This window comes from Myotis nattereri (genome assembly GCF_964212035.1).
Source record: "Myotis nattereri genome assembly, chromosome: 14".
Lineage (NCBI taxonomy): Eukaryota > Metazoa > Chordata > Mammalia > Chiroptera > Vespertilionidae > Myotis > Myotis nattereri.
Window position 1 is genome coordinate 58,304,535 of NC_138089.1, and position 25,953 is coordinate 58,330,487.

The window sequence follows — 25,953 nt, forward strand, 5'->3', positions numbered from 1 at the left end:
AGTCTGCCCAGGCCCCGCCCCCGCGTCGCCTCGGAGCCCGCCCAAGCCCCGCCCCCGCGTCGCCTCGGAGCCCGCCCAGGCCCCGCCCTCGCGTCGCCGCCGAGCCCGCCCAGGCCCCGCCCTCGCGTCGCCTCGGAGCCCGCCCAGGCCCCGCCCCCGTGTTGCTTCAGAGCCCGCCCAGGCCCCGCCCATACGCTGCCTCGGACCCCGCCCACGCTCTCGGCACTTTTCATTGGCCACCGATCGGCGCGAGAGAGTGACGTCACGGCGCCACCATCCGGAAGTGTGTGTGGGGCTAAGTTGGCGGCGGGCCGGGTGAGTGGGTGGGGCGCGCGCAGCGGGAAGAGGGCAGTGGGCCCTTCACGCGCGGGGCCAGTCCCGGGACCCGCGGGCCGGGTGGCCAGACCCTCGCCCGCCCTGGCGCCGGGCCCGACGGAGCTGCCAGGCGTCCCTGGGCCCCTCCGTGCCGCGCGGCCGGACCCCCAGGGTCTCGCTGAGCCCTTCAGACCGGCGCCCGGTGTGGAGGCGCGGCCTTGGGGTCCGGCCCCGCGGGATTTCCGAGTGGAGGCGCGGGGGGCGCCGGCCTGCAGTGGGCTGGGTAGCGCGCTGGCGCGTTCCTGGTGGGAGCGCCCGGACACCTGCTTTCCCCCCAGGGGAGCGCTTCTCGCCCGTGTCCGCTTCGCCGCTGTGCTGCCGGCGAGCGGGGCGGGGGACGGGGGCGTCAGGGCCGGCAGGAAAGGGGAGAGGGCGGCCGTCCCGGGACTCACCTGCTTCACGAGGCCCGGGACGCCCCACGGCCAGAATGTCGGGGCGGGGGCGAGGCTGGCAGGCACCGGACACCCAGTGTCCCTGCGAGTCTGCCCCGCCGTGCCCCGCGGCCCGCCCCTCGGAGGCCTGGGACCGGGAGGGCCGCTGGGAGCCTGGCCCCCGCTCCGGAGACCCTGGGACCTGCCTCCCACGGGGGCCTTCAGTTTCCCACCCGCACAGGAGACGACCGTCTCTCGGTCGGTAAATAAAATGGCAGGTGCCCCTCCGTTCCCCGCCACTTTCAAATTCCGTCCCTGCGCGCGCATTTGTGTGGCAGATGCTGAGGTGCCTGCACCCCTGGCGGCTGAGCGGTGGCCGGGCCGGACTGCGCCTCCTGCAGCGGCATCTGTTCACCATGAAGGTGCAGTCTCCCGAGTTCCAGTCGCTGTTCACCGAGGGGCTGAGGAGCCTCACGGGTGAGGGGCTGCTGCCTTTTGCTGGAAGCCTGTGCAGGGCCCGGGGGAGCCTGTGGGGGGCGGCAGGGGAGAGGGGAGCCTGGGGGGGGGAGCCTGTGGGGGGGGCGGGGGAGAGGGGAGCCTGTGGGGGGGGAGCCTGTGGGGGGCGGCAGGGGAGAGGGGAGCCTGGGGGGGGGAGCCTGTGGGGGGGGCGGGGGAGAGGGGAGCCTGTGGGGGGGGAGCCTGTGGGGGGCGGCAGGGGAGAGGGGAGCCTGTGGGGGGGGAGCCTGTGGGGGGGGGCGGGGGAGAGGGGAGCCTGTGGGGGGGGAGCCTGTGGGGGGGGGGACGGGGGAGAGGGGAGCCTGTGGGGGGGGAGCCTGTGGGGGGGGGGACGGGGGAGAGGGGAGCCTGGGGGGGGGAGCCTGTGGGGGGCGGCAGGGGAGAGGGGAGCCTGTGGGGGGGGAGCCTGTGGGGGGGGGCGGGGGAGAGGGGAGCCTGTGGGGGGGGAGCCTGTGGGGGGGGGGACGGGGGAGAGGGGAGCCTGTGGGGGGGGAGCCTGTGGGGGGCGGCAGGGGAGAGGGGAGCCTGGGGGGGGGAGCCTGTGGGGGGGGGCGGGGGAGAGGGGAGCCTGTGGGGGGAGCCTGTGGGGGGGGCGGGGGAGAGGGGAGCCTGGGGGGGGGAACCTGTGGGGGGCGGCAGGGGAGAGGGGAGCCTGTGGGGGGGGCGGGGAGCCTGGGGGGGTGGGGGGGCGGGGGGGAGCCTGTGGGTGGGGCGGGGGAGAGGGGACCCTGGGGGGGCGGGTCGGGGAGCGGCGGGTGGGGGAGGCTGTGGGGGGGGCGGGGGAGAGGGGAGCCTGGGGGGGGGGCGGGGAGCCTGGGGGGGTGGGGGGGGCGGGTGGCCTGTGTACACGGAGAAGCAGACGGTTCGTGTTCCGGCCGCATTGCCGGCTTTTGCCTTTGTCCAGGGAAAGAAAGGTAACGCCAAGCGATAGCGAAATCACCAGAGGCAAGACCAGCGCAAAGCGTGTTTTCTCTGTGTGCCAAGTACTCGCATGCGGTACAGGGTCGGCCCCTCGCTTAAACAGGCCCATTTTTGCAGGTTTTGCCAAAAGTTGCTTAGATACTGGTGGCTGTTTTTTACATTTGGAGATGAACCGGCATTCCCGGGTGCATGGCCCGCCGCGGGTTCCTGGCTTGGGCAGGAAAGAATTCAGAGTCAAGCCAGAGCGTAGAAGTGGGAGAGGTTCTGAGCGAAGCGGAGCAGCGGCCCCTCCAGGCTCAGCCCCGCCCAGTGGGCTGACTTCCTTCACGGGGCTCCTTTAACCGATTTTCAGGGACGCGGGTGGAGGCTTCTCAGGGGATCGGTTATGGGCTTCCCTTGCCAATCTTGTGGCTCAGGTGGCTCGGGTCGCTGCTAACAGGCGAGGGGTGATGCCGGTGAGAGGAGCCGCTTGGGCCCCCTGGTCCTGTGCAGGGTCTAAGCCTTATCTGGTGGGGGTGGGCTTCCGTGGCGGTTTCTGTAGTTTTCATTGGTCACAGTCCTGCCACCTACCCTGCCTCAAAGGAAGAAACCTTTTTAAAAATATACTCTCCACGAAGCCCCTCTTTCTGTAAAGCTCGGCCACCACAGTTCCGTGCCCGTGTGCGCCAAGCTTGTGTGAGCGGGTACCTCTCATGTGATCAGGACGTAAAGATAGCCTCGCCCTGCAGCTTCGACTCACATCACGGATCTGACCATCAGGAGAGCGTCCCTAGTGCAGTGGCTCTGGGAGGGTCCTTCACTGAGGCCCTCCCTTCCTGTGGGCCTGTCCTCTGACGCCCACAGGAGGTGCTGGGGCGGGGGTCCCGCTGGATCTCACAGGCTGGGAAACCACATACCCCCGGGTCCTTCGGGGAAGCACCTTGAAATAAAAATATCTTTCTCATCAGAGTTATTTGCCAAAGAAAACCACGAGCTGCGGATAGCAGGCGGCGCCGTGCGGGACCTGCTGTCCGGCGTGAAGCCGCAGGACGTGGACTTCGCCACCACCGCCACGCCTGAGCAGATGAAGGGGCTGTTCCAGGCAGCCGGCATCCGCATGATCAACAACAAGGGGGAGAAGCACGGGACCGTCACGGCCAGGGTGAGGGGCGCCGGCAGCCACCGCGCTGCCTGGTCCTGACTTCCCAGCTTACATTTCCTAGTGATGACCAGCAAACCACCCAGGCTCCTGGGAGACAGCCTTCCCGCTCCGCTCCCCTCCCCTCCCTTCCCCTCCCCTCCCTCCCCTCAACGCTCCTTCCCACGGCTCCTTCCACACTTACCCGCTGCCTGCAAGTTCCCAAACACCTTTCTGTGCCTGGTGTTTCATGTTGATTTCCCAGTTTTCAGGTGGGATCTGTTGACTTGAGGTCCAACTAGGGCGGGAGGGGGATGCGCCACACCAGCCGTGGCGGTTTCTCAGGGCATCGTCCTTGGTGTTGGGTTAAGTCAGCGTCCCGTGCCCCGCTGTGGCCTGTGCACAGCCGCCTCGCAGGCCTGTTGTGACCACATTTCTGGTGTCACGTGACTTTATGGTGCTTGCAGTTAACCGCATTTTTCTTGGACGTCGCTGTCCGTGTGTGCGCCCCGATTTGTCCTGGGCTGTCACACTGCCAGGGTCCTTCCTCTCAGTGCAATCCAGCGACCAAGTTTCAGTCCTTGTTCCGGGCCCTCACCTGGACGGTCCGGGCCGCCTGCCGCTGCCCCAGCTCCCCTGCGCCAGCCCCCCTGCGCCAGCCCTGGGAACCTCCTCTCCCTCTTCCACGGCCTGTGTCCTGGACGCCTGGCGTTCCTACTTGCTGGCGCCCTCACTCTGGTCTGATGGTTGTGTGAGCTGTGGACTTGGAGTGGGGAGTCCTCACTCGGGACTGGGGCGGCCCTTTCCGGAGCCTCCGGAGAAATCTCGGCCGGCGCACCTCCCCTTCACGGTGCCCGAGGGTGCTTCCTTCCGGAAGCCTTTGTGGTCTTTCCCTGCCTGGTGTTTTCACTCTCAAGCTGACGGGCCTCGCGTTGCATTTGGACCATACAGCGCCCCAGGTGGGCCTCCCGCGTCCTCCTCACCTCACCCTGGTTCACTGTCTCCCCGGAAACTCCTGTGACGCTGGGCATGGACCACGGGGACGAACCTGGTTTTGCCTTTGGTTTCCTCTGTTATATTCTCATACCTCTCCCTTTGCTTTCCACGGGCCGCCGTAACTGGATCACCCAGTCTTTCTATTCTTTTTGCAAATTTTGTCGTCTTGTCAAGTTCCTGATGATCTTTTCTAGAGAATTTCTTTTGAAAGCTTCCTGCTGTCTTCCCTTAGGGCAGCGTGTAGACAGTGTCTTCCCTTCCTCTGAGCGGTTTCTGTCCTTTGACTTAAATGGGGAGTCCTGGGCCCTCCCCTGGCGTTGGGTGTCGTCTGGGGTTTGTGAAATACCTGGAGGGTTTATGTCTCTGGACCCACGTTGCTATGGGTAGGGCGTGTCTTTGGGGGAAGTCTGCAGAGCCCTGCTGTCTGGCGTTTTCAAAACCAAGGGGGGAAGGGGTGCAGGTCCTGGTCACTTTTTTCACTTCATCTTGTTTTCATCGTGGTGATCACTCCCATGATCCTCTCTGTCTGCCGTCCAAGATGTGTCTGCTCCTTATCGGCCTTTCCAGCGGGCTAACTGCTCTGGTGCGGGAGGCGTCCTGGGAGCCTGTGTTTAGAGCAGGTCTCAAAGAGCCTTCACATCTCAAACCCTTTTCTTGCCGCTTCCCTGTGCCTCAGACTCCTGCGTTCTGGAATTCTGAGTGAGACCAGCTGGTCCCTAGGGAAGAGTGGGTGAGACAGGAATTCCAGAACAGCCGTGGAGTGCTCGCTTGGCTCCGAGTTCCTGTGCGGAGATTCCAGGAGCCTCTGTGCATGTGAGACCCTGTGCTGCTCCCCTGCCCCGTGTGCTCCCTGCTGCTCCCTGCTGCTCCCCCGCCATGTCTGCTCCGTGGCAGGTGCCTCTCCGTCCGTCCCTTCCTCACTGCACTGCAGCCGTCTCTCCTCTCACTCGTGCACGTCTGTGCGCAGGCCCTGCTGAGTTCTCACGGCTCAGCGCAGGCCCCGGTCACGAAGCTACTCGGCTTCTCACCGCTGCAGACGGTCCCTCCAGCCAAGGTGGACGGAGGCCTCCCAGCTGCCTCCTGGATGAGGGGCGGGCAGCTGCCCGCTGCGCTCCCCGTTTCTCCTCTGTCAGCCCTTCGCTCAGTGGTTACAGTCTGTAACTGACACAGCTCTCTGCACGCGGGGTCCGTCAGGAAGGTTTCAGAGAGCAGCCTGGCTTGAAACAGGAGCAGCGGGACCCACTGTTGTAAGGGCTTCTCCCCCTGTCACATCTCTTGTCCCAGTGCCCGTTTTTGTATCAGACTCATCTTTTTAGGAAAATAGCCTGTGGCTCCGTCTGTGCTGTCCTGGGTGCCTTTCTGTGTCGGGGTGCCTGTGCGCCAGCCGACTGAGAAGGAAGAACTGCCTCCTGTCAGGACTTGCCCTTGTCTCCAACCCGTCGGTGAACCTGACGCCTCATTTCTGAAAACCGTGTAATTACAGCTGCAGAACGAAAACTTTGAGATCACCACCCTGCGGATTGACGTGGTCACGGACGGAAGACACGCGGAGGTGGAGTTCACGACGGACTGGCAGCAGGACGCCGAGCGCCGAGACCTCACTGTCAACTCGATGTTCCTGGGTAACGTGGGCATGCGTGTTCACCTCGGTCCTTGGTGTGCCCGCCTCGGGAACCCTGGTTCCTGGCCCGCTCTGCAGCCCACGCCCGCACGGCTGCCTCAGAGACGGGGCACAGTGGCTGCATTCGACTGCCGCCCGCCAGCTGTGAAGCAAGGGCACTGCCATGGGCTTCTGTCTGACTTACTCCCTTAGCCTAGTGCCCGCAGGGCCGCCCACATCCCAGGTGGCAGGTTTGATCCCTCTTCACGGCTGAGTGGTACTCCGTTTGTGGATCTGCCACATTTGCTTCCCGGTTCTCATTTGTCACTTTCCTCCCCTTTCCCGACGAACAGGCTTTGATGGTACTTTATATGACTACTTCAATGGTTATGAAGACTTAAAAAATAAGAAAGTGCGATTTGTTGGGCATGCTAAAAAGAGGATACAAGAAGATTACCTTAGAATTTTAAGATATTTCAGGTAAGAATTTTTTAAATCGATAGTTATTACCAGCATACAGTTCTGACCATGACATGTACAGAAGTCAGTGCACGAAGCGGTGACATCCCAAGTGAGTCTCCAGGGGAGACGTAGCCAAGGGTGAATGGGTGAACGGGTGTGGTTTGAGGTCAGTTCTGAGATGCTGTGAAACACTCCAGCGTCAGGGACAGGCACGTCACATTGGAAACGTCATTCATTCCCGATGTGACAGGCCAGCGTTCGGGCTGGGGTGCTCGGGTCGCATTCGGCCTTGTTTGTGCGCCTGGACAAGGACGCCCTTTTCACTCCTCCCCTGTCCCAGCTCCCTCGGTGACAGCCGTGAGCGAGGCGGGCGGCCTGGTTCTTGCCAGCTTTAAGAAGTTACTCGTATTTTATTGGCTTTTGGGTTTCTCATGTAGAAAAAAGAAAAGGTAGAGAACAGACCCTAGGTGGTTGTGTGTTTGTGATTCACTAGGTGGGGAAGGTGCCGGGAGGTTGGAAACAGCTTCCTGGTTGGTGTGCCGACAGTGGGATACACTGAGAATTCTGTTTTGTAGGTTTTATGGGAGGATTGTAGACAAACCTGGTGACCACGACCCTGAGACTTTGGAAGCAATTGCAGAAAATGCCAAAGGCCTGGGCGGAATATCAGGAGAGAGGATTTGGGTGGAACTGAAAAAGATTCTGGTTGGAAATCACGTCAATCATTTGGTTCACCTCATCTACGACCTGGACGTGGCTCCCTACATAGGTGAGGCCGGCTGCACGTGTCCGCACTGAGGGAGGTGGAACACTGGCTCAGCATTCTGTAAGGGCATGTGTTTAGTTCAGGTGAAGAATCCTCAAAGGAGCAGTGGGATATTTTAAAATAAACTTTGAGGATGAGGTAGGAGAGCTTTGTCACGGGTGGGGGACAGCTCAGACACAGCGTAGGCTAGTGGGACAGTGGCCTCTGCGGCCAGACCGGGGTTTGAATGAGCCTTTGCCACTTGTCGGCTCTGTGACGCGGGTTAGTTCCTCGACTGTTAGTTTCTGAATCTAAACCTGGGGATGAAAGTAACAGCCTCTTTCTAATGAGGCTGGTTTGGTGAGTTAACACATGCAAGGCCCTCAGAGAGGCAGGCAGAGCAACTTCTTAGTAACTTATAATTTACATTCAGAAAGAACGGGTTATCTGTGCATCTTGTGTGGGGAAACTTGGATAGTTCGAATAGACAGTTGTTGGAGCAGGTGGATGCTCTTTTATTAAATCGTCACCTGTTTCTAAGGTTTTTTGAGAGAGAAACATTGGTCTGTTGTCTCCCATACATGCTCGAGGAGGAATTGAACTCGTGTCCTTTTGGTGCACGGGTGATGCTCCAACCAGCCGAGCCCCGCCAGGGCTGAAGGAGTGGGTGTCCTGTGGTCGCACGTCAGTGAGTGGCCAGGAGTTTGCATTGGGTTGTGTCCCTCGGGCCTGATGACCATCTCTGCCCCCAGCTCAGCCAGTTAATGGACAGACGCTTCACAGCTCCCCTCGGTGTGCTGGGCGCGGGGGTGAGGCCAGCAGCCATCACTAGTCCCTGTGGGTGGAGGGCACCAGATTGGACCAACACTGAGCCCTGGCCACGGGCGTTTCTGCCTACAAAGCAGTGGCTGGTGTAGCGTGTGGGTGTCGTTCACTAAATGTAACCGCCGTACAGACGAGTGAAAAGTGCTCCTGTCCCGACAGGTTTACCTGCTAATGCGAGTTTGGAAGAGTTTGACAGAGTCAGTAGGAACGTTGAAGGACTTTCACCGAAGCCAATGACGCTCTTGGCCTCGTTACTCAAAGTGCAGGACGATGTCACAAAATTGGATTTGAGGCTGAAGATTTCCAAAGAAGAGAAAAACCTTGGCTTGTTTCTAGTTAAATACAGGAACGACTTAACTAAAGCAACGGATAGCTCCGAACCACTGAAGCCCTACCAGGACTTCATTATAGACGTAAGTACATGCCAGTCGTGGTCAGTGCAATCCGTCCTAATAGTAAAGCTAACTTTTTGATTTTTTAATGTATTTTTATTGATTTCCAAGTGGAAGGGAGAGGGAGTGATAGAAGCATCAGTGATGAGAATCATTGATTGGCTGCCTCCTGCACGCCCCACACTGGGGATCAAGTGCACAACCCGGGCATGTGCCCTGACCAGGAATCGAACCCTGCCCTCCTGGTTCATAGGTCGACACTCAACCACTGAGCCACACTGGCTGAACAAAGCTAACTTATTAACACGAAGACCCACAACATGTTCTGTGGACTTCATGTATTTTAACTGAGAGTTTCCCACTGAGCTGAGCATGTATGTAACTCTAGGCGGGGGCCGTTAGCATGCTTTCTAATGTGTGTGGTACTGTGTGATGTTGGCCCTCAGTCCAGGGAGCCCGACGCCGCCGCCCGCGTCTGGGAGCTGCTGAAGTACCAGGGCCAGCCCGACCTCCTGCGGGACCTGCAGCAGTGGTCCGTGCCCTCCTTCCCCGTCAGCGGCCACGACATCAGGAAGGCGGGCATCTCCTCCGGGAAGGAAATCGGGGCGCTGCTGCAGCAGCTGCGGGACCAGTGGAAGAAGAGTGGTTACCAGATGGAGAAGGACGAGCTGCTGAGTCACATAAAGAAGAGCTGAGGCCGTGGGAGCCGCCACCAGCAGGACGTCTCGGTAAGCCGCTCGCGCCTCTGCCCTGGGGAGGCTTGAGAGACTTGAGGAGCAGCTGAAGGCGGCTGAGGGTCTTCAGAGAATAAAGCCTTTTACACTCTGTGAGTCGCGTACTTCAGACACGAGGTGAAGGCTGGCTCCCCTCGGGAGCACGGCATGTGCCACTCTGCACGTGGCCTCCCACGGTCCCCGCATCACAGGAGTGCCCGCTGCTGTCTCACAGCCCTGAACTGGCGCTCTCCTGGCACAGTTCCCACTGAGAGAAGGCTAGTTGCCTTGCCCATCTTAACCTGTGTAGGCTTTAGCTGTACCCTGACATTTTATAACTGGTTTTCCTTTCTGTGTAGCCACTCAGAGCATCTTTGTACTGGCAATAGCCATGTTTCTGTAAAAGCCCGGCTAAGAGGAGGTGTGGAAACCTTTGGTGAAACGGGGCTCCTGCGGGAGGGAGCCCAGACCAGGTCTGTGGGTGCAGGTGCTGGGAAGCACTCGCTGACACACTCAGGACCCACCGCATGGCGTCCCTGCCTCCCGGGGAAGGGTGCAGGCTTAGCGGCTTCACATCTGGATTCCTCACGTATCACACACTTTAAAGTAGGACATGCACGTGTTTACTTTAATTATAGAGTTTTATTTGCAAGTGTCAGTGAGCAACACGGAACATTCTGAGATGACACCTTCAGGGGCAGATGTCACAGCCGTGTCCCGCCCTCACTGGTTTAGCCTCAGCACGGTGTGCAGAGCGGCGGGCAGACACCGGTCCTGGCGGTCATCGGGGTCACAGGAAAGGGTGGGGACAACAGTGGAGTTTGGAACGAGGTGGCACGTGCAGGGTGGTCGCTGGCGTCTGGGCGAGGCAGTCCGCACGGTGCACGTTTGGTAAAAGACAAGTCGGTTTTGGCCTCACGTTTTACCCTTAGTTGAACTTTCCCCAGTGAATTAGGTGAAGCAGCAAAGGACTAGCAAGACCACCACAGCTCACACCAATGGGAGACACCCATGAGCCCCCGTGTACAAGCAGAGGTCGTGGCGAACAGCGTAGCGAGAACGTCGTCCCCGTTACTTCTTACACCTACGCCATCTGCTCGCGTAGGCGCTTCACATCACTTAAACAGAGAACATGTTTTAGTTTTGCTCTTAAAATTTACTTAGAGGTTTTTTTCAATTGACCCTGAACAAAACAGCCTAAGACAGCGTCTGGCCTCCCGGAGGGGACGCACGTGAGCATCTGCTCCTATGGTCTCTGGTCGATGTCCCGATTGCACTGGGAGCAGAACCAGCGGTGTCACAGTTCAGACACTGAGCAAATGCACACAATACTGGGTTTTTACTAACAAACACGCAAAAAATGAAAACTGTATTTTGGGGCTCAAGCTGCCTCTTTCAACTCTAATATTTACAAACCAGGATCAGAGACACGAGCAGGTGAGAGGAACACAGGCCTGTAAAGGGCTCTGAAGCCCCACCCACTGCCTCGCCCCTCAGCTGGGACCAGGTGCCCGAGCGTGGCCCTCAGGCGCACGGACCCCACGCCGCTCTGTGCGCGGCCTCACAGGGCCGCCCTCCAGCAGTGTCATGTCTCTGGGCGGGACGGGGTCTCTCCGGGACGAGCTGCCTGACCCAGGTTGCACAGGGCCCTGGCACACCCTGTGGAGGTGGGCGTTCCTGGAAACCAAGTGTCCTGGTGGCTCTCCCTCGCCCACGGGGCAGTTGAGGCTAAACCTGCGAAGCCTGCGGCTGAGGCCGCCCCTCCCAGGCCGCCGTGCTGGGAGCCAGTAGCGGCGTTCCCGCAGGGGACTGCCTGGGCCACGGCTTGCGGAGTGCCTGGGGCCCTACCATGTTTACAAGCAGAGCACGACTTTCTCAGGGCTCAGCTCGTCCTCGGTGTCCGGGATTGTGGGCAGCAGAGCAGAGCGCGTCAAACCCCAAAATTTCTGAGGTAACATGTCCTTTTTGGTGGCTGTGAATTTCCATCCGATGTGGCTGGCACAGACCCTGCACTGGGCGACCGTCCAGGCAAACCTGCAGCGGGAGGGGCGACGGGAAGGTCAGCGAGTGGCCGTCTCTGTGCCTCCGGCTCAGGGAGAGGCGCCCTAGGGCCCTATTCCAGCGTCAGGGAGAACACAGCTCTGGCCTGCACGCCCCTCCCCCAGAGCTCCTGCGGGGCACGTGGCCCAGCTCCTGCGGGGCACAGGTGACCGCCTCGCGGCAGCTGCCCAGAGGCAGTTCTCATGAAACTGAACCTCCTGAAATAGGAAGGCTCCGTCAAAGACTAGCCAAGGCCCAGCCGGCGTGGCTCAGTGGTTGAGCACTGACCTATGAACCAGGAGGTCACAGGTCAATTCCCGGTCAGGGCACAGGCCCGGGTTGTGGGCTCCATCCCCAGTGTGGGGCGTGCAGGAGGCATCCGGTCAATGATAGCCTCTCATTGGTGTTTCTCTTTCTCCTCCCTTCCTCTCTGAAATCAGTAACGTATATAAAAGAATACAAGCCACGGTGTTTCTGCTCTTCAGGAAGACACGACAAACCATGGAATCGCAGCCCTTTCACCCGAGCCTTCCCAAGCTTAGAATTTAGGTTAACACGTTAATTCTAGTTTTAGTCCTTGGACTGAAAAGGGTGTTAAGCCGACTGCCATGGTTCTAGCTCCATTATAACAATAAAACCACTAATTCCTGCTCAGCTCCTTTTGTCCAAAAAAGGCTGACCCAGATGTGGCAGAAGAGACACTCGGGCCCTTGAAGAGGATGTGGCTGAGGGACCCGCCCGGGCTCCCAGGTGGAGGCTGCTGGGTGGCAGGGACGGGCAGTGCAGTTAACCTGAGGGCACCCGCAGGGCCACCCACCTCCTCCTCACCCCACATCAGGGAGCCGATGCAAGGACAGCCCTGGCCAGGCGCCAGCCCCTCCCAGCGTGAAGGGCGTGGCGAGAGAACCATTCATTCCATGGTCTACTTCGGGCTATAACTGTAGCAACGCTACTTAGAAATCTCTGTGCCCAGTTACGGCAAAGCCGAAAGGAAAAGTCCCCAGGACATTACCCAGGAAACCAGCTGTGCTGCGTGGACGGCCGGCCTATCAGGTTCAGGTTGGAGGCCTTGTACACGGTCAGCGTCTCGTGCACGTACCCGTGGGGGTTCACATAGGCCGCCATGGGCCCACACAGGGACAAGCTGCAACAGACAGCACAGGGTCAGTCAGCACAACATTCCGACAGACGTCTTACGGGCTGACCAAGAAGCGAGGCTACAAGAGCTACGATTTCTGACCTGTGAGCTTTACATGAAAGCAGAGCCTTAGAGTGACAGGAGCTGGCAGCCCGCCCAGGTTCTCCAGCCAGTGCTTCTCCATGCTGGCCAGAGGACCAGCGCTAGCCTCAGCCCTGCTGCAGACAACGCCGTGAGGGCACAGCTCTGCTCCCGGCGTGGGAGTCAGTGCAGCCAGGGCGTCTCCCCGGCTGGCCCGGCACTGCAGACAGCAGTTAGGAAAGCGGCATAAACGGTTCAAACACTCCCTCAGCACCGGCCTGGGCAGAGTATCCCTGCTGGATCGGGGCCAAATGTGGCAAAACGATGTCTAACAGGACGGACTGTGGTGCCTGAGGCAGGGTAGGTCCTTCCCATGTCCTAGACCAGTGGTTGGCACACTGCGGCCCCTTGAGGGTGGCTCTTCCACAAAATACCACGTGCAGGCGCACACGTACAGTGTGATTGAAACGTCATGGCCCCTGCACAGAAGTCGGTATTTTGTGGAAGAGCCACACTCAAGGGGCCAAAGAGCCGCATGTGGCTCGTGAGCCGCAGTGTGCCGGCCATTGCCCTAGAACCATAAGAGATGCAAAAAAATTCAGTTAATAACTCATTCTCTGCCGAAACCGGTTTGGCTCAGTGGATAGAGCGTCGGCCTGCGGACTGAAAGGTCCCGGGTTCGATTCCGGTCAAGGGCATGTACCTGGGTTGCAGGCATATCCCCAGTGGGGGATGTGCAGGAGGCAGCTGATCGATGTTTCTCTCTCATCGATGTTTCTAGCTCTCTATCTCTCTCCCTTCCTCTCTGTAGAAAATCAATAAAATATATTTAAAAAAAAAATAACTCATTCTCAAATAGCCTATTTAAAAATCAAACTGCCCCCCTGAGGCGTGTGCCCCATGCTGGGAACTGCTGCCCTAGAACACAGATCCCGGCAGGGACAGAGGCAGGCGTCCGCTCTCCTCTCCGCTGCTGGCCCTGCGCTGGGGCTGAGGGAGCCGCCGGCCTCACGGGTCACTCGCTGAGGAACTAGAGGTGAAGTGTGCGGGCAGTGGAAATAGTTTTGACAGTAACTGTGTTAAGACAGCTGGGAAAATGTACAGAAGTTTACTAAAAATGTAATATCTCACCTGAATATTTCATTTTTGGTTGTTATTTTCGTTTCCTGACATTGTTTACAGCACAGAGACGTACACTGGAAAATAAGAGGAGGTTAGTGGGAAAGCGCACTCACATGATGAGATGACAGGTCACAGACACCCCCTAAGGAGCCCGAGTGCATCCTCACCCCTCCTGCTGGCTGAGGCTGGCACCACAGGTCCACACCGAGCGGACACGGGCCCACGGCCCAGGAAGGCAAACGGCTGGAGCTCCCACGACCCCAGGGAAATACTCAGGTTGTACTGTCCCCTCCAGTCCTCACTGCAGGGCCGGGTGGGACCCCAGAGCCACGCCTCCCGGCTGCCTCGCGCTGGGGGGCTTGCCCACCTTGTTCATGATGTCCAGTTCGCAGCGCAGCCGCTGGACAGCACTGCCGATCTTCAGCAGCTGGATCCTCAGCACGTCGTCGATGGGGAGACAAGCAGCTACTCTGTAAGAAAAATCTTGGAGGCGTGGCGGGTTTTCCCGGGTTAAACTTGGGAAGCGGTGTCTAAAATCCTCCTCTAGGGTTCCCCGAGGACACTTCACACCTGCAGCCGCTAAAGCAGCCCGGCTGCCCCGCGTGCCTCTCGGGGAGGTGCACGGTGCAGCTTCCTGCCTCGCTCCTCTAAGTGCCTTCTTTAGATTAGACACAAAGTCTGGCACGTTAGGAGTTTATTTGCTAAGAGACCAGAAAACGGCTACACAGCGCCCGTCAGAGCACAGGGTGCCGTGTGCAGGCCGCGAGCAGGGTGCCGTCAGCCAGCTGCCTCCAGGGGAGGGAACGGAGCAGGGGCGGCCTGGGCTGCTCGGGAGAGCCCGTGGGAAACGGGGTTCCCAGCACTTCACCTGTCATCCCACTTCCTAAACGCACTCGTTTTTAAAGACTCAAAGCAAAAGAAATGTATGTCCTTCTCGAAGCTGACAGAAACACTAGTTAAGAAGCCAAATGGGTTTGGTTCCGTTCAATAAACATGTCCTACCTATTGGGTTTGAAGGGAGAGAGTCATCTTTCAGGTTTTCGTCCCATTCCCGCAGCTGCTGCTTGATTCTGTCCATTAACGTTTCCTGTAAACAAAGGAGCCCTAATGAGGCTCAGGCATTTACAATCACTGTCCTCTTCTTGGCTCCGAGAACACGCACACACTCCTCGCTAGTGAAACCTGCGTTCCAGCTCAGCGTCCGTTTCTCCTGGGAGATGACCCAAGCCCCAGCGCGGCCTGGCAGCTGCCACCCTGGGCTCTGGGTCTGGCAGGCGCCCACCCTGGGCTCCGGGGGCACCAGCCTCCTCTCCTGCCCAGGAAGCCTTTCCTGCCTCCACCCGGGATTGAGGCCGTGAGCTGCAGGCACTTCCACGCGCAGGAGCGAGCGCTCACCGCCCCTTCACAGTGTGCGCACAAAGCCCGTGTGTTGGGTGCTGGTTGTGAACTGGTCTCCTCCGTGGCTGTGCAGGTGCTAAGAGCTCAGCACCTACTGTGGAGCCCCAGGTGGGACCTGCGGGCACCGTGACCCCCAGGAGTGTGGACTGGGTCCAAGCGCAGCAGCCACACTGCCCCATGTCACACACTCCAGTGATCTGCCCCAAACCTCAGAGAAAGGGACACACAGTCTGTGTCTACAAACCCAGATTCCTCTACCTGTTCTGACAGCCTGTCGGGGTTTTGCATCAGCGGGGGGGGGGTGTGCTATGCATTAAACATAAGCAAAACCACTGTGGATGTGACCGAGAACACACCAACTAGGGACCAGGAGATACATGTTAATATACTTGTTTAGAAAAGTCCAAAACACTGTTGAAGGACTCTTTAATTTTCTAAGTGTAACTACCATGTGACCCAACAAAATGTCAAAGGCTTGATAAACCCTAAACCAGTGATGGCGAACCTTTTGAGCTCAGCGTGCCAGCATTTTGAAAAACCTTAACTCTGGTGCCGTGTCACATATAGAAATTTTTTGATATTTGCAACCATAGTAAAACAAAGATTTATATTTTTGATATTTATTTCATATATTTAAATGCCATTTAGCAAAGAAAAATCAACCAAAAATATGGGTTCGCATGTCACCTCTGACACGCGTGTCATAGGTTCGCCATCACTGCCCTAAACCATCTCTGTATCTGGTCCTGAGGTTACCAGGGCTAAGGAACCAGGAAAGGCCCGGCCCGTAGCCCAGTGGTGAGCATCGACCTACGAACCAGGAGGTCACAGTTCGATTCCCGGTCAGAGCACATGGCGGGGTTGCGGGCTCGATCCCCAGTGTGGGGCGTGCAGGAGGCAGCAGATCACTGATTCTCTCTCATCACTGATGCTTCTATCTCTCCCTCTCCCTTCCTCTCTGACATCAATAAAAATATATTTTTTTAAAAAAACAAGAAACCAGAAAAAGCAAAAATCCTACACACGACAGGCACAGCCTCTTCAGGAGTCGGACGCCTGCCTGTTCTCAAATGCAGGGAACGGCCAGCCTGAGCGTGCGACTCGGTGAGGACGAGCCATGTTTTCTTCTAAGGCCTTGGGTGTGCGCGGCTCACCCGGAAGCAGGGAGCTGAAGGTGAGTCACTTACCGCGTCATACAAGGAATACAGCCAGCGGGGCCACGAGGTCAGATTTGCACAATGAAATTTTCTCTGAAACCAGAAAGAAGTCACTTGGTAGTGATCCCACACAACAAAGAGACCCCGTGCCTGGGAGCGGATTAAGGCCAGGCCTGGGTCAGGCCGCCCTCGATGCCACCCCGGCCTTGTGAGCTGAACAAGCCATGGGCCCCCAAAGCTGATAGCAGGGTCTCGGCTCCCCAAACCCGTCCAGGAGCCCGTGTCCCATCGGGGTGTGCTCCCCACAGCGACTTCAGGTGACCCTGCCATCGCCCTGCCTGCCAGAGCCAACCAGGGGGGTGAGGGGCCGAGTCAGGCGTGAGAGCACACAGCTGCCGGCTGCCAGCTGCCTGCAAACCTGCAGCGTCAGCACTGCCCACCCTTCAGGACCTCATTCGCGGCTGTGGGAATCTGGGAGCCTCCCAGTGACAACTTCCCACAGGAATCTTCTAGACACCGGACTGAGACACAGACTCCCAAGGTCAGTGCGTCCCTAGGAACCAGTCACGAGCCGATGCCTCCCCCACCCCCCCGCCAGCTGCAAGGGAGTCCTGAAACGGGGTGCATTCACCCCCAAGAACAGGAGGGTGGTGCACACTGACCCTGCCAGAGGCACTTCATGAACAATCCTACGCTTTTACATCAAAGTTAAACCTTCACTACGCTCTTGGACACAGTAAGGGACGGTCAACGCAGGGTTTATCAGGTTACAATGCAAACGTCCCAGGTTTTGAAGAGGTACATCTCAAAAGCCAATTTACTCTGATTTAGAATCTAGCGATCTTTCCTGCAGGCAGAAAGCATAAATACTATTTCTACTCAGAACGGAGGCACCTCGCGGATGAGTAGAAACAGGCTTCATCCGCTGTTTTTCTCAGAGAAAGAACGGTGTAGCCAAAGGACGCGCCTGTGTCTCCTGCGGGCGCGAGGACACAGCCCTCACCTTCTGGTACTTCTGCCACCACGTGTGTGAGCGGTCCTCCCGGGAGGCGGGCGTGGCCGGCACCATCCGGCACTTGTTGAGGGACTCCAGCTGCACGGCGGCCATGGTGGAGGGCAGCACGCACTCGGGCAGGATCTGCACCTTCGCCTGCTGGATTCTGGGAGCGAGGACCAGGCACGGGGTCACTTTTAAGGTCAACTAACGCAAACTAAACATGAGGCTAATTTTCAATACTAAGGTTTTCAAAATTTTCTTTTTTAAAAAACATTCATCAAATGCTGATGTTAAGATACAGAAGTTTTCCAAACATACTATATCTCATAAATCATACCAAAGTTCAAACCAAAGATAACCTAAGGAACAGATTTCCAATTTCAGGGTGGAATGGAAAGGAAGATTGTTACATTTCAGGTAAGTATGCAGTCTGTAAATGAAGCCAAGTTAAAAAATCAACACGAAACCAACTACTGGTGCGTATCCTGACGCTTGTAAATTAACTTAATAGACACCCGCCGTCCCATCTCCCCTCCCCTCCAATCACCCACCCTGAGGAGGGGAGAAAAAGGAGCGGAAAACAAGCCCCCGTGCCCGGGGAGGAGTTGAAAAGACCAGGAAGTACCTGCAGTCCTAACTTCGTGTGCATTTCTTTTCTCATCAAACGTTTAACTTGAACGTGCAAAGAATCAAAATACACATGATGTTTTTTTACTTAAACATTACTTCAACTCTCACGACAGCAAAGCCCCATTTCCAGAAGGCTACTTGAGATGGCCCTGCTGCGGGCCCTTGCGGGGAAGGACGCCCACAGGAGGCTGTGCCGAGCCGTCTGCTTGGGGGCCTGCAGGCTCTGCCGGGAGGAGGCGCCAGTGCACCCCGTGCTGGTGCTGGGCGAGGCGCCGGCAGGCTGACAGGTCAAGCAGCACACTGAGCGCTGCACGGAGTTCAGAACCCTGGGTACCAGGCTCAGGGTCTGCCGTGTCCCGTGTCGGCCACTCACCCACACAGACAGCCTCGCCCCACAAGCGTCTCCGCGGGGGCCTGACACCACCCGGGAGACCATGCCCTCACAGCTTGCCCAGCCAGCTGTGTGCTCCTCAGGTGGCTACGCCTTGACCTGCGTCACAATTAATGGTCTGCTGCCCTCTTGTGTTCAAACGGTTTTTCCACAATCAAAAGTCTGATACCAAGACAGGCTCAGAAATGCACTCCCCCAATCAGTTTCCATTAGTTTCTGGAACAGTGCTCACTAATAATAAATATTTTATGCACATGAGGCCAGGAAGCACTGTGAGAATGGAGTGTTAGTGCAATCCACGTGGCAAGCAGCTTGCTCAGGGGCTCAGGGCAGGGCCCTCAGGACACACTTCCATCCACTCAGGCGAAAGGTCTGGGCCTAAGTGTGGACGCAAAAGTCTCAGCCATTGTCCTCGAGCAGCTCCTCCCCCGAGGGAGACAGACAGACGTCCTGTGACAGTGTGAGTGTCCACTCAGTGAGTGTCCTGGGCAGAACCCAGAACCTGCATCCTTCTCCACAGGGAGTCCCCTGTGCCAGAGTCGGGGCCACGCCCACGAGGTATGCCCACAGCGATCAGGACAAACGTTTGTGTGTTTGTGTGTTAAAAAGGATAAATTAAGGTGGACTGGATTTTTAAATGAGTTTAGATTCCTTGTAAGGGCTGAGCCAAGTAACTGGTGAAAGAGAATATCCACAATTCCTCAATGTTAGAAGGCCTGTGAGCCTCTGGGCTCCACCCTTTCTCTGCCCAGAGCCATGCCCAATGGCACTGCCCTGTGGGTCTGCCTACTGCCCTGACCTCCAGGGAGCTCCGTCCGGGGACCCTGGGGGAGGGGCTCCCAGGATGGGCATGAGGCAGGCGCCCAAACATCCTGGTGGCTGATGCACAGCAACCTTGGGAACCACTGGCCACAGCTTCCAGGGCAAGAGAACTAGTCAAAGGTTAGGGAGTTGGAAGGTGAGGGGAGTACAGAAATGTGAGAAGCACACCGCACATCATTTGGAGACGCCTGCTTCGCTCTGAGGGGCGGCGCCTCTTACCCATCCGACTGTGTTCGCAGCTCCAGGACCTTGAACCTCTGTCTCCCGACCGCTTTCACTTTCACCACCTCGATTCCAAAATCCTGCTCTTCCCGGTAGGCGTAGATCTCCGCGGTGGTTCCGAACTGTGCCTCCCTCTCCTGGGCGTTGCTTCCAGGCAGATTTCGGAAGGAAACCGTTGGAACATTTAATTTTTAAATACGCAAAGCTGACGAGAGCAATGCACCCGGGAAAGCAACTTACAGGAATCGCCCCTCACTGCAAAGCCGCTGGAATGCTACGGGGAGGCGGCTACAGGCGGCAGCCTCGCCACGTAAGCGGGAGCACACGTAGGAAAAGAACAGGCTTCCCGTCCCGGAGAGCGACCAGGGCTCACGGTGACCCCCTCGGCCCCTAGCAAACGCTCCTCTGCCCACAGCCCTCAGTCCTGCTGCGTGTTTGCAGGCGCCCTGCGCCGGGGTGGGACTACGGCTCCTTCCCGCCCCACCGCCCGCTGCCTGCAGCCGCCACAGGACACCTGAATCCAGCTGCAGCTAACCCGCCCGTAACGGACACCTTGGGAACTGAGAGCGGCCGTCCTTTTGCACAAGCCACCCTTGACATTGGATGCAAAGGCCCTTTCTCTCCCACGCAGGCTGGCCTCACAGGCAAGGCTCCGGAGCCGTGGAGGCTCACCTGTGCGCAAGCACGGCGAAGGTCCGGTCCTTCTGGATCAGGGTGCGCACCATGCTGACCTCCTGCGGGCTGAAGAGCTGCAGGGGCAGCGTCTGCCCCGGGATGAGGATCATCGCCACCTGCGGCAGCACCGGGATCACCTGGCAGCTGTCGTCGTCGTGCAGGGTCCGGCCGTGGAACTCCTCCATGTCGGCCCCCAGGTACTGCGGGCGGACACGGTCGCCACACGGCGTCAGCACGCGCACGCAACAGACTCAAACCAAACCCGGGGAAACATACACGGAGGGCACTAACTTTTCTCAAATAATAGTGACCTTGGGCATCAGCATCCCCGTGAGAGTCTAGTTCTGGCTCTTAGAATTCCAAGACCATTTTTCTAGTTCTAAAGACTTCATTTTGACTGAGATAAGAACAGCTCTCTGCCCAAACATCACACACGACAGGGTGAGAGGTCCGGGGGGTAAGCAGCGCCCCAGTGCCCAGTGGTGCAGAGAGAAAGTAAATTAGTGCCTCCACGACCAGCAGAAACACACAACGAAGGGGACCACTCCTCAAAGGGTGACAGCAGGACGAGGGGTGAAACTGCTGGCAAGTCCCAGGGACCCGGCTCTGCTGTGAGCAGCGCTAGCCAGGCTCCGACCGGTCCCTCCGCTGAGACCTTGCACCTGCAGGTCGCCGTACGCGTCCGTTAGACCTGCCGCTGAGCGACGTACCGTATGCGATGTTGGCAGACTGGTGTCAAAGTTTATGACACTTGGTTTTTTGGCTTCTTTGCTATCCTGGTCTTCCACTTCCATTTCAAGTTCATCTTCCTCCTCGTTCTCTGCTGTAAAAAAACATCGTGAGAAGAAACCAGATACATGAGCACAAGCCGGTGGGTGACAATGTCCAAGCTGCGCTCCCTCCCGCAGGCACAGTCCTTCGGGGTCTGAGCCCGGGGGGACAGGGCTCTGGTCCCACTCGCGCCTGGCGATCCCTGCAGATGGTGAGGAGGCCGCAGGGCCAGGGTCTGGCCCAGGCTCTGCCTCTTACTACTGCTTTTGGCCAAAGTTCTGTTTTAGAAAAGTTTAAGGTTTACAGACAAGTTGGGTTCCTGTACTCCTCACATCCATTTCCAGAGCTAACTGTCCCCCCGAGGAGTCGGCTGGCTCATGTCCCCTGTATCTGGGTTTCCTTGGTTTGTGCTAAAGTCCGCTCACTGCCCCAGGTCCCACCCAGGAGGCCACGTCACAGACACCGTCTCCCTGGCCTCGCCGGCTCCTCCCTCTCCAGCTGGAGTTGTCGGGCATCCTGTTTGATGTTTGATGCGTCCTCACGATTAGACTGAGGTTACGCGTTCCGGGAGGAAGACTCCCGAGGTGAAAGGCTACCAATGTGACTCGTCAACACGGCAGACGCCGACCGACCACCCAGCCGAGGGCATGTCTGTGGGGCTTCTCCACGGTGACCCCCCTGTTGGAAGGAACACACTTGGCCCGGCCCCCACTGCAGGGGTACGGGGTCCCCTCCTTAAAGGGGCATCTGCACACACTGCTGAAATCCTTCTGTGTGAGAGAAACGCAAGAAGCTCATTCCAGCTGGAATGATTAACGTGAGTTTCCTCATCTGAAGAGTGACAGGAATGAGTAAGAATCTGTAAGGTTCTTTCAAACTTTCTCTTTAATGATCCTACAGGAAACAGGAAGGAGGGAGACCCACTAATGACCGCACATTCCCAGGCGGAAGGACTTTCATAGCAGTGACTCATCTCCCTGGCTATCACTCACTACCGGAGAATGAAATGTCTGCAAGCATCTTCATACCGATTTTGCTTTGAAATTTTAAAGCTTGCGTGCAACATAAAACATTTTAAAAGCAATGTCTCAGAAAGCGTTCTCCACACAGAACTTGTGAGTTATGAAAGCGAAGCTGACCTACTTTAAACCCTGGCGTTACTAACAAGAGGTATGAAAGTTAGAAAAAGCTGCACTGAAGAGGTGCTCATCTCTCAAATGGGGTCTGTCCTCCTCATGCCAGCTGCCAACCACGGGCGACTCTACCTCTACCCGGGCTGCTCCACTGGGGGGGGGGGGGGGGGAAGCTGTGCCCCTCCGGGGACTTGGGAAACGTCTGATGCTCTGAATCTAATTCCTTGTATTTACAATTCTGACAGCATGGCTTCCACTTGGCCTGTGGAGAGGCCCACAAGCTGCACCAGAGAAAGTTGAGCAGGTCAGCTACTAGCTCAGCGGCTAGACTCCATGGTTTTAAAATTTACATTTTAACCATTCTGACTTCCAGTCTCCAAATGATTTCCTTACATATACAGGGTGTCCCCCTCCCCCCCCCCCCCCCACACACACACAAAATGTATAGACACTTGGAATAATGATTAATTCCAATGGGTTAAATCGGAAAAGGAAGAACCATGGAATTAATCATTATTCCAAGTGTGTAAGCATTTTTCAGGGACACCCTGTGGTAGCCTTTCTCATAAATAAGGCTGAACCCCACTCCCCCTATGGGGTGGTTTATCGGCCAGTGTTTCCTTGGCCAGGATAGATTCTTTGCAGCTTAGTTAACTATTTCCTTGGCACTTAAAGAGGACTATTCTTTGAAACAACTCATAGTGCATGGGGTTATGGACAACCCCATGTTTCCTTACAAATAATGCCCATATGCAAAGGGGACATCTGTTACACGTTCAACAATAAAGATAAATTTTTAAAATTCCCAGAAGATTCAGAAAAGCACTATGATCGCATCTACAAGCTCCCTGGGCCTCTCCCTCTGACTTTTGGACAAACCCTAACTGTCGGGAAGCAGCGGAGTGAAGTCCGAGGCGGGGTCACGCAGGAGCCATCCTCCCGGGCCCTCCGGGCGGGGCAGGTGCCGGCCGGGCTGCTGGCGGCTCCGGTGCACAAATCACCCTCCAAGCACAGCTTTCCTTAGGCGACGGAATTACGCCCCCAACCCAGCGGCATGCGATGCAGGCACCCAGCCACCTCTCCCTCCCTCTCCCCGTCCCGACCCACCGGCGGGCCTGAGCCGGCCCCGCCCCGCCCTGGGCCCGCGCCTCCAGAGCCTCCAGACGCCCCGCGCCCCCTCCCGCGCCCCAGGTGGTCCTGGTCACCATCACTCCCAGGAGGGCCAGGCCGAGCGCCGCCTCCCCCCCCCCCCCAACCCCGGCACCGCGGGGGCCGCGCGGGCGTCTCCGAGGGACTGGGCGCCGGGAGGGCAGTCGGCCCCGCACGCAGCGGGTTTGCACAAAGCGCGGGCCGGGCCATCCCTGCACAAAGCCGCCCGGTCACCGCGGGCAGTGACAGTGCGGCCGGGGCCCGGCGGAGACGTGCGCGCTCGGGGCACGCGGGCTGTCACCCCGGAGAGAGGGCGCCCAGGTGGTGACGGCCGCGGCCCGGCCCCCGCGCCCCGCCCGGCCTCGCCCATCCCCGGACCCCAGCCCCGAGCCCCGCCCCAGGCGACCCCCGCGCCAGCCCGCGGGCTCCGGACACGCGCCCGCAGCCCCGCGCCGCCCCGGCCCGCCCCGGCGGTTACCAGGCAGCAGCGGCAGGTGGTTGCCCATGTCGTGCGCAGCGTCCTGCGGGTCCCCCTCGCCCGCCATGTCTGTTTACCCGCACAGCATGCTGGGACGGGGCGGCGCCCTACGTCCCGTCGCCGCGCACGCGCCACAGCGCCCCTGGCGGCTCCACTGCGCCCCTGGCGGCTCCACTGCGCCCCTGGCGGCTCCACTGCGCCCCTGGCGGCTCCACTGCGCCCCTGGCGGCTCCACTGCGCCCCTGGCGGCCCCCGCGGGCAGAGCACGCTCCAGAGCTCCAGGCAGCAGATGCCGGTGCTGGAGGGAGCCGCCGGGGCTGGAAAAGCAGGCGGCCTTTTTGTCCCCTTTCACCGAGCGCTGCTCCGGGTCACCGAAGCTGCCATCTGTGGGTCTGTCCCCATCCCCCTCCTGCCCTCCCTCACTGGCCAGGCGCTTCCTGCTCCATTTCATCTGTCCAGGGTCTGCAACCCACCAAGGCCCGTGGAGTCCAGCTTCCCTGGATGGGAATTAGAAGAGAGAAGGAAAATTGGTTAAATGAGGGTCTCAGTAAATGTATTTCCACAAGCAGGAAGAGGATTTGGGTCCCTAAATTCTAGAAAATACATCCTTTGCTGCAAATGACGTCTGTTTACTATTTGCATCATGAAGAAGGGGACGATGTAGAAGCTGGGAAATTAATTCACTGGGAAAGATGTTTCATATAATAGATACGTGAGTAGGAGGCTTTCAATCGATGATACACAGAACGACGGATAAAAGAGTTTAATAAGGGGTTGGTGGAGGAGCTACCTGGGAAGTCAAGGACAGAAACAGGCCAGAGCTGAGAACAATCCGGACGTGTCCACGAAGACCCAGACTCAGGAATGAACGCGTCTGTGGCACCTGTGCTGGGTGCCCTGCCTTACAGGAACCGGGGATGAGAGGGAAAGAAACACACATTTCCCCAGCGGGAGGGCGAGGGTGATGAGGGAGGAGAGAAAAGGTGACGAAAATGGACTCCCCACCCTTGGCTGGATGGTGAGCAGTGGGGGGGGGGGGAGGGGGGCGGGCAAGCAGGTGTTTCCCGGACACAGCGGGACCCGGGCAGCGGGCAGCTATGGAGAAGGAGGGCCACGTTTCTCTGAGTGCGGAGACCTCTCAGAGGACGGGGGCTAGGTGGTGGCCTGGCCCCAGGTGCTCTCTCTGAACTGGTGAGCGGGGCGGGGCAGTGGCTGCCCTGGAGGCTTCCCTCCAGCTGTCCAGGGTCCAACGATGACCTCAGAGGTCTGGGCTGGTCGGCAGCCACAGCCACGGAGGGACGGGGGCAGGGGCCGGGCCCGCGAGTGACTCAGCGCTCGCTCCTTTTCCTGCGTGAAAACTGCTGACAGCCTCCCGGGCCACCCAAGAGCTCAACGCCCGGACCGGCACAGGGCGCTCCCCGTCTGCAGGGTCCCCCTTAGCCTTCACCTGCCCTGCGGACAGAGAGCAAAGAGCCAACAAGTGTTCACACCCCAACGGCAATATTCCCAGCAGGTGCGATAGAAACCAGCGAAATGCCCCAGATTTTGAGAGTTCTCTGACAGCTTCCTAATCGATTATTTATTGGCCGACGGGAGCCAGAGTCACTTTCTGTTCATTACGGCAGGAACAAAATGGAAAGAAATGCACAGAATGACGCGCTGCTCTGCAATGCTGGTTGACTCGGAATCTAAGATTCCCTCCCTCACTGGCTTCCTAAAGCTTTATATCCTCCCAATATGTCATAACTGTAAATAATTTCTGAGTGAGATAATTATGTCATTATTTGTATACTTGAGAAAACTAAAAGGAGGTGTGCTTTGTATGTTTTTAAACTGATTGAAGAGGGAGAGGGGGAGGGAGAAACATCACGGAGAGAGAATCATGGGTCGGCTGCCTTCCACACGCCCCCTACTGGGGATGGAGCCCGCAACCCGGGCCTGTGCCCTGAGCAGGAATCGAACTGTGACCTCCTGGTTCACTAGCCGATGCTCAACCACTGAGCCACACCGGCCAGGCTATACTTTCTTTTCCCCCAAAGAGGTCACCATAGCAGTGGGGATGACACACACATACGTGATGGCATAAGCATTGCTACGCCCGAAGCTGGGGTGTCTGCAGTTCTGTTGCCCCAGGAAGCCGGGTGCCCGGGGTGCAGAGACCTAGGGCTCGGCTCACTGATGAGTCGAGATCTGAAAGGCCGGGAGCCGCTGGGGCACAGCCCAGCTCACCTGCCTGCGCTTTGTCACCCACCACGTTCCCGCGGGCAGGGGCTCGGCGCTGGCTCAGACGCTTGGGCAGCCGCCACCATGCGCCAATCAAGCAAGCTGACTGTGCAGGTTTAAATTCATGCCAGGCCTGTCCCCGGAACAGGGGTGCATCCTGGGACCAGTCAGCCCCCCACAGGCTCGCTCTGTGCCAGGCTCAGGCCTCAGAGCACAGGGTGGCGAAGCCCTTATTATTCTGAATCGCTCAAGCGTGAATCTTGCTGATGAGCGCTGTTGGCCCGCTGCCTCGGGCGGTGATAAATGGAAGATGCAGAGCTGTGACCCTCTTCCTGCAGAAGTACCCCCCTCCCTCAGCTCAACGTCCTTCCAGCCAGAAACCTTTCCTTTTCTCTAAGCGACTGTGGCTTTTGCCTCTGGGAAGGGGTGTCTGTGGGGAAGGGGAGCGTGCCCCAGGAACAGCAGGTGCGAGGGCCCAGAGGCTGGAGGCAGG

At 58.3% G+C, this 25,953-nt stretch overlaps 2 protein-coding genes across 4 annotated transcripts; one reads left to right on the forward strand and one right to left on the reverse strand.

Annotated features, from left to right (window-relative positions):
• The first annotated feature begins 251 nt into the window (after positions 1-251).
• On the forward strand, positions 252-9,147 carry TRNT1 (tRNA nucleotidyl transferase 1). Of its 2 annotated transcripts, none has more exons than XM_081106274.1 (8): positions 252-315; positions 1,085-1,223; positions 3,131-3,324; positions 5,780-5,918; positions 6,250-6,376; positions 6,934-7,127; positions 8,088-8,341; positions 8,767-9,147. In XM_081106274.1, exons 2-8 carry the CDS (start codon positions 1,085-1,087, stop codon positions 9,013-9,015), a joined length of 1,296 nt encoding a protein of 431 aa, XP_080962400.1. In that variant the 5' UTR covers positions 252-315; the 3' UTR covers positions 9,016-9,147. The 2 variants fall into 2 exon arrangements, with proteins under 2 accessions (XP_080962400.1, XP_080962401.1); XM_081106275.1 differs by having other exon boundaries at positions 252-283.
• Positions 9,148-9,657: 510 nt separating this feature from the next.
• CRBN (cereblon) lies at positions 9,658-23,338 on the reverse strand. Of its 2 annotated transcripts, XM_081106273.1 has the most exons (12): positions 23,238-23,338; positions 20,417-20,529; positions 19,704-19,906; positions 19,029-19,178; positions 16,973-17,129; positions 16,000-16,062; positions 14,417-14,501; positions 13,782-13,897; positions 13,424-13,488; positions 12,086-12,217; positions 10,882-11,067; positions 9,659-10,151 (listed from the first exon to the last, which is right to left on the reverse strand). In XM_081106273.1, the coding sequence occupies exons 1-11, from the start codon at positions 23,302-23,304 to the stop codon at positions 10,887-10,889; spliced, it is 1,332 nt and encodes a 443-aa protein (XP_080962399.1). In that variant the 5' UTR covers positions 23,305-23,338; the 3' UTR covers positions 9,659-10,151; positions 10,882-10,886. The 2 variants fall into 2 exon arrangements, with proteins under 2 accessions (XP_080962398.1, XP_080962399.1); XM_081106272.1 differs by having other exon boundaries at positions 9,658-11,067.
• Positions 23,339-25,953: the final 2,615 nt, after the last annotated feature.